General features: G+C 50.9%; 4 protein-coding genes across 4 annotated transcripts; all 4 read right to left on the reverse strand.

Annotated features, from left to right (window-relative positions):
- Window positions 1-452: 452 nt before the first annotated feature.
- Window positions 453-2564, reverse strand: BDP55DRAFT_662785 (salicylate hydroxylase). Its single transcript, XM_060574829.1, has 6 exons — window positions 1792-2564; window positions 1265-1731; window positions 1153-1213; window positions 901-1096; window positions 760-838; window positions 453-706 (listed from the first exon to the last, which is right to left on the reverse strand). The coding sequence occupies exons 1-6, from the start codon at window positions 2209-2211 to the stop codon at window positions 580-582; spliced, it is 1350 nt and encodes a 449-aa protein (XP_060429953.1). The 5' UTR covers window positions 2212-2564; the 3' UTR covers window positions 453-579.
- A 1504-nt stretch (window positions 2565-4068) lies between these two features.
- BDP55DRAFT_551826 (phosphate transporter) lies at window positions 4069-5890 on the reverse strand (the record flags this gene model as incomplete). The annotated part of the gene is made up of 2 exons (XM_060569146.1): window positions 4069-4322; window positions 4375-5890. 2 exons carry the CDS (start codon window positions 5888-5890, stop codon window positions 4069-4071), a joined length of 1770 nt encoding a protein of 589 aa, XP_060429954.1.
- Window positions 5891-9012: 3122 nt separating this feature from the next.
- On the reverse strand, window positions 9013-9360 carry BDP55DRAFT_728310 (uncharacterized protein; the record flags this gene model as incomplete). The annotated part of the gene is made up of 1 exon (XM_060579423.1): window positions 9013-9360. The coding sequence occupies one exon, from the start codon at window positions 9358-9360 to the stop codon at window positions 9013-9015; it is 348 nt and encodes a 115-aa protein (XP_060429955.1).
- Window positions 9361-10107: 747 nt separating this feature from the next.
- On the reverse strand, window positions 10108-12339 carry BDP55DRAFT_742701 (high-affinity methionine permease; the record flags this gene model as incomplete). Its single annotated transcript, XM_060580470.1, has 8 exons — window positions 10108-10411; window positions 10474-10726; window positions 10784-11095; window positions 11155-11248; window positions 11305-11567; window positions 11625-11892; window positions 11968-12035; window positions 12087-12339. The coding sequence occupies 8 exons, from the start codon at window positions 12337-12339 to the stop codon at window positions 10108-10110; spliced, it is 1815 nt and encodes a 604-aa protein (XP_060429956.1).
- Between the last annotated feature and the right edge of the window lie 792 nt (window positions 12340-13131).

A 13131-nucleotide genomic window follows, 5' to 3' on the forward strand; every position in this document is an offset into this window, starting at 1 on the left:
GGAGATTCCTCAACGTCGGGTGAGGCTGCCGAGGTCTTGAGGCGAGGAAGGCGACTCAAGGACCACTGACAAACATGTAGGCGGGCGAGGACAGACGGAGCCTCAAGATGTGATGAACTCTGAATTATGCTTGCTTGAGAGTTGTGCACCTTTGGCTGGTCATTGGGGGAAAAACGTTTTCTGATATCTCTCGTTGAAAGCTTGGGCATGGAGGCTCTGCAAGAGAGGGTCAAGGAAAAGAATGAACCCAGCCTCCTGCAGTCACTTACTAAGAGAATGATTGGATAGATCGGAGTGTGAATCTAGATTCGGTGGTAGATGCAGGATGCGCGTTGCATCGTCAGACGATTTCTCGGCTTCTTCTCATGACCCTGCAGTTTTTAGTTCACGTTAGGCATAAGTGCTTCATAACCAAAGCACGGCCCATCTGCTTTTATACAACTTGAATATTGGGAATAATTTGTTATGAACATTTCGTACTCCTCCCGACCCAAAACTCCAATTAATGCCCAAAGGTTTGTTTAATCAAAAAAAAAAAAAAAAAACACAGCTTCAAGCTTTTGCAACCCCCCATGCCGTTTACTGCCCGACGATGACGCCAGGAGACAGCTCCAATCCTATGGGCAGACCCTTGATAAACTTCTGGGTAAAGGGAGCCCCTGACCGCTTGGCAATGACCTCCTCGATATCCTTGTACATGTCATATCTGTCACATCGTTAGCAAAGTCCAAAAAGGTAGTTGGAAGCGGTGAAACTCGCCCGTTCATCTCCTCAATGGTGAGCTTGGCCCTCTCATCGGCAACCTTGTATGTGCTGGTACTGGTGTTGTTTGAGAAACCTATATAACAATTAGCTTCAGGTCTTCTTTCAAAGAGGGTTGTTTTGGTTTATTGAGCTTACCAATACGCTCGTTGATGTTGTAAGCAGCCTTGGCAGCCGCAGACTGCACACGCGTGGCGCGGGGCAGACGGACGGTGTTGTAGATTTCCAAGGTGTCGGCGACATCTCCGTTGAAGTATTTGGGGTGGAAAAGAATTCCAATAGCAGCGGCATCTTCGATAGCCATGCATGCACCCTGACTTTGGTGAGGCATCATCTGAGGGGCTTCAGTCAGAACCGCTTTCACACCGAATGGATAACACGTTGACTTACAGGATGTCCCGCATCACCCAAGAGGCAAACCATGTCCTTGTTGACGTAAGGGTAAGGGTCACTGTATTCAAGTCAGAACAAGAGACTGAGAGAAAATGATTGGACAACTTACTGCATCCACAGACGCCAGGGCTGGATATCCTTGCCAATAGCGAGATGCGCAAGGACCTGCTTGTCGAGCTCGGGGTACGGCGCCAGCAACTCCTCGACGGGGCGGTCCTCGACGCCCCAAGCCTGATTCACATAGTCGCCCTTTTCTCTGGGGAAGAAGCAGTAGTACGATAGCAGCTTTCCGCCGTTGCAGGGTGAGAGGACGATCTTGTCCCACTTGCCCTCCTGACCGCCCCAGTACTCGAGCGCGGCGTCTTGCGAGTAGTCGACGAGGCCCGCCTTGACGGCGTCCTCGGTGAGGACGTTGGCGTGCAGACAGCTTGAATCGGCAGGGCGCTTCTCCGGCTTGACGCCGATCAGGCCCCGCACTACGCTGCCGATTCCGTCGGCGCCGACGATAAGGTCGTGAGTTACGGTCAGGCCGGTGTCAAACTCCACCTTTCCGCTGGCCAGGTCGATGTTCTTGCACTGCGGGGGAACATTAGCTGCTGAGGACTGGAATGCAGATGTTACATGACGGTGTCTTACCTTTTGGTTGACCAACAGCTTGACCGGAATTCCTTCGCCCTCCTCCTGCATCGCCGTGTCCTTGAGCATGGCGTGCATGTACTGACGGTGGAACATGTTGTAGACGTATCCCCAACGCTTCTCGTAATCGTCGAGGCTGTACACGCTGACAGGTTCGCCCGTCTTCCAGTCTCTGTTGATTAGGCTCTTCAGGACGACGGGGTCGCCTTTCTCAACGTCCACACCCCACTCGTGCAGCCAGCGGGTGCCGTTTGCGGCGCATGAGACGGAAGCGCCGACCTCACCGGCGAAGTCGTTGCGCTCGTAGATGGTAACCTTGTGTCCGGCCCGGCGCAGCGCGATAGCGACGCTCATGCCGCCGATGCCTCCGCCGACGACACCGACATCGAGTTGCCTCCACCCAACTGGAATAGATCCCATGTTTTCTGTATGGTGATGAATGAGCTTGTAAAAGGGGGTATCGTGAACTTGTTAGATCGAAGAAGTAGAAGAGTGGTCAGTTCAATGGCATGTGAGTGACGAAACAAAAGAAGTAGACAACGATGAGATAGCCGCCATATGTATACTCATGGACCGCCATCACGATCGGGGCGGTACCTGTCAGATGAAGCATCACTACACCCTCCCATCCCATCTCTGCCCCCATTCCGCCCCGTGCGTACGTGCGGCTTTCCGCGGTGTCGTCGATAACAGCCACCCTACCTCTGAGACCCTCTGAGGTAGTCTGCATTGCGGCTACGGGGACAGGTGCAATAACCGCCACCCACAGCATCCCTCGATAACCTATTGAAGATTCCCGAATTGGCCGCTCTCAATGGATGTTCCATGTTAGTCGGCCAATAACGAATTAGCTGGTTATCACCTCGTCCCAGCGGGCCGGGTCTCGGCTAGCATCCGAGATCCTATCTACAGAAGTGCGCGGCCCGCCCACCTCTTGGTGCAATTACCGCAATCTTTTTGCGCTGTCTGTTTCCGTCCTTCCGCATCACAGTACATCCGAACAGTGCCATTATGACAATCTAACGCATTTGCTTGACTTGTTGGTCGTTCATCGCACGGCTTTTTGGTCATCCGACCACGCAAAGCCGCCAAAAAGCGAGTCCTTCGGGATTGTCTTGCCTACGGCTCGCCCCCAGATTCTACGACCAATGACATGGTCGGGGAATGCCTAACAATGCGACGCTCGCATTGCATTGTGACTTTGACCAACCAGCGTGCGTGACAGACACTGTTCTGGGCAACATGTCAGACGAGGGGGTACCGTAGTTTGCAACAACGTTTAGGAAGTTCCGAAGACTTGCCTAGGAGTTGTCGCTGTGACTTAGCTTGTTATGTGGTTGAGTATCCGACACGAAACACCCCTACCCGCTGGTCATGATGACTACAACGAGGCGGTACTGGTGTTCTGGAGCACATGCTATGGTAACGAGATGCTCGTCTAGGTATTTATTTGCAAGGTCTTCAGTATTTGAAGTGGCCTTTCCTAGCTTCTGTAGAGGCGCTCTCTCCCGGAGAGAGAACAAAACTTCCTGTTGATCGGTCCTGGGATTCTTGTAGTGGTCCATTCCCAGATTGAAGAGTGAGCTACCTAGATTTCGACAATTCCCCGGCCACTTGCCTAAGGTATGGATACCGGAAGTCTGTATGCGAAGCCAACTTGTACCATGGTAGATAAATTGTATGTAGGGTATGACACTTGCCACAAAGCTCGATCATTCGGTAGACTGTCGGGCGGTTATACAGGTACGATTTTGGGCAGAAAATGGAAATACTGTCATTCAGTCACCTGCATCAGCGGCTCGATGCACTGAAGTAAGTCATAAAATAGAAGCGAGACAGGCTCCTGCTCTCAATCATACGTATGCATAACCATACAACTCTGATCCTCTGTTCAAATCAACATCAAGAAGAAGTGGTCTTTGCGGAGGGCAGTCCTGTCTGTCTAGCAACTGTGCTGTCGCAGAAATTGAGCACTTCCGTCACGGCAAGCGTCAGGTGGTTTTATGTCAATCCGTTAGTGGAGAGCCACCAACACCTTTACCTTTGATCTCAACTGGACTTCAAAGTTGCTCCATGCATGTGATCTCGTACCCATTGGGCCCATTGGGGAAAGAGCAGCAAGTAAGATGAGAACTTTTGTCGTAATTCAGTTGCTGTCCAGGACATACATGATCTCGGCATGCCTTTTATGAGTGTCTAGCCCTGTTCGGAAACAAATTTCAATCCCTAACGCCGCCACCATGATTCGTGTCCATTCCATGCCTTCGTCAAACAGTCTTATCCCTGACCGAACTGAGGAGTGTTGAGCGACATCGCCATCAGCAAGCCACCGATGAGACCCGCGCAGGGTAATGTGACGATCCAGCCGGAGAAGATGAAAGCGACTTGGCGCCAATTTACAGCGCCGACGTCAAAGTTCATCAGAGCTACACCAATAACGGCTCCAGTCAAGCACTGGGTGGTACTGACTGGGAGACCGAGACGACTGGCCAAAAGTACGGTAATGGCAGCGCCGAGTTCCATAGCAAAACCTAAGAGCGGTATTAGTAACAAGATAAGATCCTTGACAAGAAGCTGGCTTACCTCTCGTGGGTGAAAGCTGAGTGAGTTTGTTGCCCATAGCCTTGATAATGTGGTGACCCATGAACCAGAAACCCGCACCGAGCAAAAAGCCGGCAACAACCAAGATCCAGATGGGAGTTTCCCCCTCCTCGCTTACTTCACCAGTCATATAAACCTGGTAAGCGGCAACCCAGGGGCCGACAGCGTTGGCGACATCGTTGGAACCGTGCGCAATGGACATCATCATAGCACTGGCGACTTGGGCGTAGGTCCATAGGTGCTCAACGCGGTTATCGTACTTCTTAGCCTTGCCGTGGATGGCGGCGAGCTGAGATGAGGCGTGGGTGACACAATCGCGGGTGACTCCCTGCAGGAAGAAGTACTTGATGAAGCTCCAGATACGTCTAGGATTGTGGATGGGAAGGTGGGCGGTAGGAGCAAGGAAGCGTTCTTCAGGCTCGGGCATGCGCTGGTAAGGCTGCAAAACTGCTGGATTTTCTGGTCCTTTCTTGCCGCGCTCGACATCTTCGAGAGACATGGGAACGGGAGAAGGGGTATCAGAGTTATTGTCGTTTCCGACTAGCTTCTCGCCTCTATCGTTGCCGCCCTCGGTCTTGTCAGCTTGCTTCTCGATATCGGCTTCGTTGGTGACGTTGGAGTCATCGTGCGCGCTTGCGTAGTAGTCGATGACGACTTCGTTTCCTTTCGCGGGCAGATAGATTGGCGGATTCTCCATGTACAACAGAGGGCCGAGGAAGATGTGGCGGAGACGGATTCGAGTGTCTTCCTTGACGAGCCTTCGGTGAACGTAGGGTACAAAGAAGATGTAAGAGAGGAGGAGGATGCCGAAGAAGACACCGAGAATGATGCCGCATACTGTACCGGCGCCGAGCTCCTCAAGCGACGGTGCGCCAGGGGCCTCAACAGTGATGAAGAGGGCGAGGATGGCAGCCGTGAACGCCAAGTAGAAAGGAATAGCCTTCATAGCCTTCTCGAAAGAGTTCTCGCGTTCCAGGACGGTGAATTTGAGACTGCCGAACAAGATGGCAGCAAACGCAGCTGAGATACAGGGAGCAATTCCCCAGGATGCGGCGATCTGGGAGACGCTGCCGTCACTCCAGGCCCAGGAAACCTGGGCTTGGGCGGCGATACCAACACCAACGAGCGCTCCCACGATGGTCTGCGTTGTGGAGACCGGGTATCCAACTTTTGTAGCAGCCAGCAGCCAGAAGGCACTCGCGAACTCGGCGCAGCCCATGGCGAGGATCAGGGTAGAAGGAGTCGTGCGAAACCGGTCGAGCTCGATGATGTTGTTCTTGATCGTGCCTGTGACTTTGGAGCCGAGAACGACTGCACCGAAGAACTCTGTACACATGGAGAGGAAGCCGACCTGGGGCATGGTCAAGGTTCTGGCCGCCACAGAGGTGGCATAGGAGTTGGCGACATCGTTTGCACCATTACCAATGGAGCTGCCGCAGAAGGCGAGGGTGATTACGGCGATGATCCAGTCATACTGCGTAAGGACAGGGACAGCCATGATGACGGCTGACTTGAGAAGTCGTCTTGTCTTTCGAGGGGGTCAAAGAATAACAGAAACAGAGAGATTTCACCAGCAAAGGTGAGAGAGCTCGAAGGCAGGCGAACTCGAAGTGGAAAGGCTTGTCAACCTTTCTCTCAAGGTTGTCAAAAGCCATGGAACGCCACGATCTTTATACCACAGCTTGCCATTATTCTGCTTTCCCCTCTCCCCACAATCTCGATGGCAAGCCCTTCAGGGTTCACGTTTCTGGAGTTCTTGGCTATATTCGCCTCAGCTTGATACTTCGTTACAAGAGAGGGCAGGGGGAGGGAGAAAACTTCTCAACAGTACATGTCGGTTTCAATACTGTTCTGTCAGCTACAAGATGGCATTTCGCCCCGGAGTGCCAGTGTCGCAAGTTCTCGACCCATTGCGGTGGATGTTCTTGACGGATGCCCAGTCTGCGCCGAGCTCTGCGCTCATCCACACCGCGAGCTGAGATTGGTGAAGCGGGTGCCACTGGGGGACTTGGCCCTCTTGGCTTTCAAGGTACCAAAAACAGATCCGTCAGGAAAATCCAGCCAGTCATGACCGTTTGTGAGAGCACGTTGTCGTCTCAATACGCTCTCGATGATCGAGCGTTGTCTGTTCTCTAGTGTCTCTGTTAAGTCTCTGCTCAAGTTCTCGTTCTTCGTCGTGGTGTCGCCAAGCCTGCGATCTGACGCTAGCAGCGCGACATAAGCCCGCTGTCGCGTGCCCTCTTGCTTCTCTGAGAGCACGGTGGTAATCTACTGGGCAGGAGAGCACGCGAGCTTTTCCCTCTTTTGCAATATTCCTTCATTCCCTGAAGAAGATTCTCCGAGGTTCATTGGTATGGTAGCACTCGGTATACCTCTCTGGCGACCGAGGCTACGCGGCCAAGCTTCCTTCGGCTGGGTTTTGGGTGCGCTCCGTCGCTCAGATTTTCTGGCGTTGGGCGACACCGCCGCACGAGTCACGCAATGATGCTCTGCCAGAAGTTGTGAGCCCCAGCCAAGACTGTGCTGCGAGGGTTAGCGAGTCTACACAAAACCGACTTGAAGCTGCTGATCTGCCTCTCTTGGCGAAAAAAAAAAACGAAGCGGAAGACGCTGAAGTTGCCGCGATGCTCGAAAAAGATGTTCTAACTACCTTACCGCAGCTAACGCCTAACGCACTGTGGCTACCTACAACTCTAAGAGATCGCGGCCCTAACATAATGCACGTTGCTTGATCTTTTTTGCAAAAATCTTCGAGCTAGGCGTGTGGCGTTTCTTCTCAACAAAGAAAATGAGTAACTCAGATTTCTCCGCTGAAGAAACCTGAGATTGAGGAACCTGGGAGTGCTCAGTGAGGCACCTGAGGCAGCGTGCGGCGCGTTTCTATCCTATTGTAACGCAACATCTCCGGCACTCCTTCAATGCAACCCCCGCCAAGACCCTTGAGTTCATTAGGTATCCACGATTCTGGAGTCTGCCACATCAAGTTATGACGATGGTCAGGCATCTTTACCACGACAGCAAATTGATACCATAGAGAAGCTCAGTGTAGACTGGGAGTGGCTTAGCAGTGCTGTCGTAACCACTTAACCACGACGCTCATTGAGACGTGGGGCTCAATGGACGTGGCCACTGCTGAGGGCCGCCAAGACTCTAAGGAGAGGGGAACTCCCGTGATCGCCGCTCAAACCTTCGAAGTCGTGATGTTAATCTTGCTGGCTTGGGCTCTTCGGGCTACCTCTTGGCGTTGTTTGAACTCTAATCGGCTCCGTGACTATAAATAAGCTTGCGAAGCTGAACTATCAAACTGAACAACTTCAGTTGGCACTTGACAGCCCGTACGCCAAGGCCGGCAATTTTTCTCGGCGTGATGCGGTTTGATCAACATCGGACCATTTGTTTATTTTGCAACCTTACTTCATTCAAGCTTAATAGAGTGAGCATTGGCATCCGTTTCATCACGTAAACTGGATGCTATGGCATCATGTCTGTGACCGGTCTCTATGACGATAGATCAATCTGAAAACCCTCCGGGCAAGCATTAACTTGCATGCCGCTAACATCTACTTCAATTGAAGTGCACTAGGGTACGCATCTGTGGAACAAGAGTCGATGTGTCGATGTGAGCATACAAGTCCAGAAAGGAATCAACGCAGAGGGAACTCCAAAATGCTTCAACAACTCGCCGGTCCCTTTTTAGAATGAGGTTCTTTTTTACTCCTTTCTAGATGCCGCAATGCGCAGTTGAGAGAAGAATCGTACCACAGGAACTTTGCAAATTATGTTGTTATGATCACGGAAGACAGATGATTAAACCCCCGCTATGTTCTCGTCAGTTGCTCATTCCCTTTAATATCAAACACTTGGCTGTCTCTAGGATACGTCTTGAGTCTTGGCACGCGGGCTTGCCCGTCTACTAGTACCTGAAGTATTAATTAGTCTACAGAAACAAACTGCCGAAATGCTCCGAGTTTAACTTTAGGCCGACTCGGGATATCATAATATCGTACAGCACAGATGCCTGCTTCGCGTTTATACTTGAATATGAAGTCCCGGATATGCTTTTATTTGACCTATGATACCCGGGGCCATGTCTGAGAGGAATACCTCGGCAGTAAAGCACTCGGTCAGAATGCGACATCCAAAGTCCAACATCACACTGCGATGTTGCTCATTAATCCCAAATTTGTATGCATGAAAGAATTGGTTTGATAGGAAGAGAGAGGAAAAGGTCCCCCGGGGGCACTTGAACAATAGGTCAAGTGATGGTGCCTGATAGCTGAGACTCTGAGGCATTGGCACATAGGCCCCCTCCTATGAGTACCCAGTCATTATTTCCCAGTTACTTGGTGGAGGTGGAGGATCAAGGCCATAATTAGGTATCTTTCGTGCCGTACTTTGAGTATATATGCACGAAAGAAAATATCTATACTTGCATGCACGTCGTGGCTTTCCCCATTGGCAATTGCATTTAAGGAATGACCCACATCGACCCATGTGCCTAAACTATATGACTTGTACACGTTGAGAGTATTCAACAGAGGAAACGACTGCTGTAATTAATCCGGGGAAGGCATTCTTCCAGCAAGAAGATGGCTCTTCCACAGACTCGGCCTAGCTCCTTCATTTGCCGCCATCTCTGTTTGACCAGAAATTCTTGTCAACTTTGTCATCCTCGGCACTTGGTGCTGTGTCATGCTTCTTCTCAAAGTCCCGGTTGTGCTCATCCACCTCTCGTTGTTGCTCTTCTGTAAGCTTCTCTCCATTAACGCTGGCGTTGGAAATCTTTGGCTGGGGTGGGTTTGTCTTCTTGGCGTCTGCAATGTCCCTGATGTCTGTGGATTCGAGGCCAGGCTTGTCGCTGAGAAACCTGGCGCCGGAAGCGGCTGTTGTACGTGCGGTAAGAGGCATTGGCCGTGAGGCAGCCACCATGAAGGGCAGGGCCCGTCCTCGGATCGCGTTGCTCAACATTGTGAAGATATAAGATGTTGGTATTGGTTGCTGAGATTTGTAAATCTGGAGAATAAATTTCGTATGTTGTTTCCAAGTTGGTGTCTGCAGAATTCCTAAGCAAATTGGCTCTCAAGAGAAAGCTGGAACGTCGTCTCGAGCTTCTGATAAAGGGAGGGAGCTGCATGATGTCATTCAGCCACACTGGCCGAGGCCGGGCGCATACAGTAGCGATCGCCGCTTGTGTGATTGGCCTAGCGGCACACAGGATCATGATGACATAGCAGCCTAACGCGTCGATTGTGATCCCTTGTCATTTTACCTAGTCGATAGTTGATAGCAGGGGAAAAACATGGGTAGATTGCGATTCGCGTGTGCTGCTCTTGAGCTGACGCCAAGACGCATGAGGAATGTTCATATCGGACACACATGCCCGGATGCGCAGGGAATTGAAGGAGCCCGAAGTTAGAAAGGGTGGGAGTCGCGAATACACAAAGGTGTGGCAATTACCGGCCTCCATTAGGGATTTTTCAGTTTCGCTGATACAAAATAATCGAGTCAATTGCTAATTGTTGCTAGCCCCTTTTAAATCTGCGCTGATGTAGCCTTCAGTAGATCGTGATACTTTCATGTAATGATTGAATGAATCGCTTTCCAACGTTGATAATTGCCATCGGGGAAAAGCCAAGCGTTATAGCTTCACCTACCAAACTAGGTAGCTTGTGTACATCCGCGTACTAGTTGTTCTTGTACAATCCTCGTGCCTATTCAGACATCGTGACTTTCTCTCACTGCGGTTGGGACTTGTTTGCCGGTATCAGAGTGACTTCCCTCGGAAGAGACTCGTATCCCCTTTTCATGCACATGAGCCTCATCGGCAGATGGTCCAATAAAGCGACCACTCGCATCGTGAGTGCTGTCCCATTCCGAGACCTCAGCGTTGGGAATCTTCCGGAGTTGATTGCTTTGAGCCCCGTCATCAAAGCTGACAAGCTCTTGCCTAAGCTTGTAACCTCTCCACTTGGGAAGGAGGGAAGCCCAGAGCCAGTAGTAGGCCGCGCAGACAAGGAGACTTTGAATTCCAGGGTCAGCGATCTCTGATGAAAGAGATCTTGGGGGAAGGTTTCCACTCACATTCCGACACCAGTGACTGCGTACGTCGCGTACCAGAAGCTGACATCGCCGGCATATTGCCCACCTGCCGGGGGGTACCAGGGCATGATGAGAAGGTAGAGTTGAATGCAGATATTGAAGATGATGACCACATGCCAAGCTCTGAACTCAGGCTCCGGGAGGTTGGCATTTCTACGGCGCCAGCGGACAACATAGATACCTACAGCCATGGCCAAGTTGAAGGCGGCTGAAGGGAAAACTCCGAGATCATTCACTTTTGAGCGTCAGTCATATATGTCAAGCGCTCAATGAGGTAAGCCGTCAAACCTACCAAAGGTAAATGCATCTCCGGCAGGGACCGCCAGAATCATCAGAGCCGTGAGAGACCAAATGACAAGATAAGGTCCAAGAGGGGTACCGAAGGGCTTGGTAGAAACCCAGAACCTCGTGTATGGCAAGACACCCTGTCGACCACACTCTCTGATGCGTCGAGACAAACCGATTATGACTGCAATCATGTTTCCAAAGGAAGCTAGGGCGATCAAGAAGTTGAGTCCACGGACAGCGCCACTATTGCCGAAGACTTGTGTAAAGAACAAGCTGGCCACAGTAAGGCCGGATTTCTCCAGTAGTTCCCTAGGTACTGCAGTATCTCATAGTCAGACCTGACGTGAAAGTGTTCCAAGACTGGTGCTAACTTACCAGCGGCAAAGAACGCAACATTGGCAAACATGTACAGGATATACACCGTTGTCAAGGCCGCCGTTGCGTAGATCTTGAGTGATCTCACAGGGTTCTGAAGAAGATCAGCGTTAGTCTGGTCTGGCCTGACTCTTGAGTAGTGGAACATACCTTAACTTCGTTAGCGACATTGAAAGCATTGTTATAGCCGCCGTAGGAGAAAATAATGCGGTAAAGAGCTGTTGTCATGCCATACGCGCTAGCTGTCTTGCTCCCGGACCAGGCATCCTGGAAATTGGCGGTCGGATTCTCAACTCGGGTGCCACCACCGAGTACGACGAAACCGGTGATGATGACAAAAAGCAAGGTGCAGATCTTCACGATACCAACACCGTTGGAGAACCAGTATGCATACTTTGTGTTGAAAACCAGAGCTGTAAGTGGTCAGTGACGAACTCGTATTGGATAAGGTCGCGTGTGGGAATCAATACTCAATGTGGCCAGACTGTAGCAGGCCAGGGCGGTGCCCTTGATTTGCCAGTTGGTGCCCTCATATCCTGAGATGGCAATAAGATAGTTTGCCATGACGGTAGCGTTGGCACTTCCGAAAGAGAGAATGACGCTCTGGACAGCAAATGTAGTTGGAAACAACCACATGGGGCGGGGATAGGCTTGTTCAAGGAAGACAACCTCAGATCCTGATCGACTGGGGAAGTACGCCGTGAATTCGAGATATACCGCTCCGGATGCAAGGCACAGCTAGAGGTGAACATGGTCAGTCTTTCTTCCCTCAGTGCCATGCTAGTCTCTGTGACATCGATCGTATAAACGTACCAGGTAGCCAAGGGTCCAATAAATGAAGCTGACACCGACGGAGCCAGTACCATTCAAGATAGAAGCGGCTATTGAGATTTAGTATCGAATTCGTGAGACATTGAATTATTTGAACTTACGAGTAGAATAGATACCCGCGCCAATCATCATCGTGATGTTCAGTAGTGTGATCGTAACGGGGCCAACATCGTATCCCAGGGGCGAATTATTCTCGACAGGCGCTCCAGAGGCATCTTGATAGGTAGGCGGCGCATCGTTGCCTCCTTTCTCGCCTATGTACTGGGTGCTGCCATTCGAGATCTGCTCTCGTTGACCTATAACAGCCATCCCTTGCGCGCTAGCGCGTTCGCCAAACGGACGTCGCCAAGCCATTGAAACGAGTACCAAGACACGAAGAAACGGGTAGGGCTGAGTATAGTGCCTCGAGAAAGTAATCTTCCGGTGAAATTGAGCCGGCGGTGTCAGACGGACAGGTCTCGATCAAGGGTGCTGCATGGTGTGCTCTCCAAAGAAATCGTGTTGGCTTCCACCTACCTATTTAAACCAATGGCTTTCATTTTTCTCCGTTGCATTCTCACTTTTAGTATCCTAAGAGGTTCTATCCGAAGAGGTTTAGACTCTGCGCGGTATTCATCCGCTTTAGATGCCGACAAGCTCAAGTTGTAACCTGCCCGGTAGGCGTTCGCTAACGGGCCGGTCCCGATTTCAACATCCAAGGGGCGGATGACACAACCATGCTCCGAGGTGGGGGACCATGGAATAAACAGGGTCTAGCAATGACAACAACTGTCACCAGCATGGCGAATATTCCCAACCAGTCGACTTGTAGAAATAAGAATGTCAACATTGAGAACAAGGAAAAATTGAGTGCGACGAACTACCAAAAGCTTTAGCGTTCAGTTCATTCGGATATAGCTTTCAGCTCAATTTGACATATGTTCCCGTGTCACCATAGCACGGAAGTGTTATCAAATTTAGCTCTTTAACAGTCTAATCCTCAGCTGCGGATACTCGCTTACTGAATCATATTCAGTTAATCTTCAATGTAGTCGCTGCCCAGATTGCAGTCGGTAATTGGGTACGGTAGACTGTATGCCGATGGTCGGCACCTCGAACCAACATCATTTCGCTTTTAGCTGGAAAATAGAAAAATGGTACGTAACA

This window comes from Colletotrichum godetiae (assembly GCF_030913485.1).
Source record: "Colletotrichum godetiae strain CBS 193.32 chromosome Unknown BDP55scaffold_19, whole genome shotgun sequence".
Lineage (NCBI taxonomy): Eukaryota > Fungi > Ascomycota > Sordariomycetes > Glomerellales > Glomerellaceae > Colletotrichum > Colletotrichum godetiae.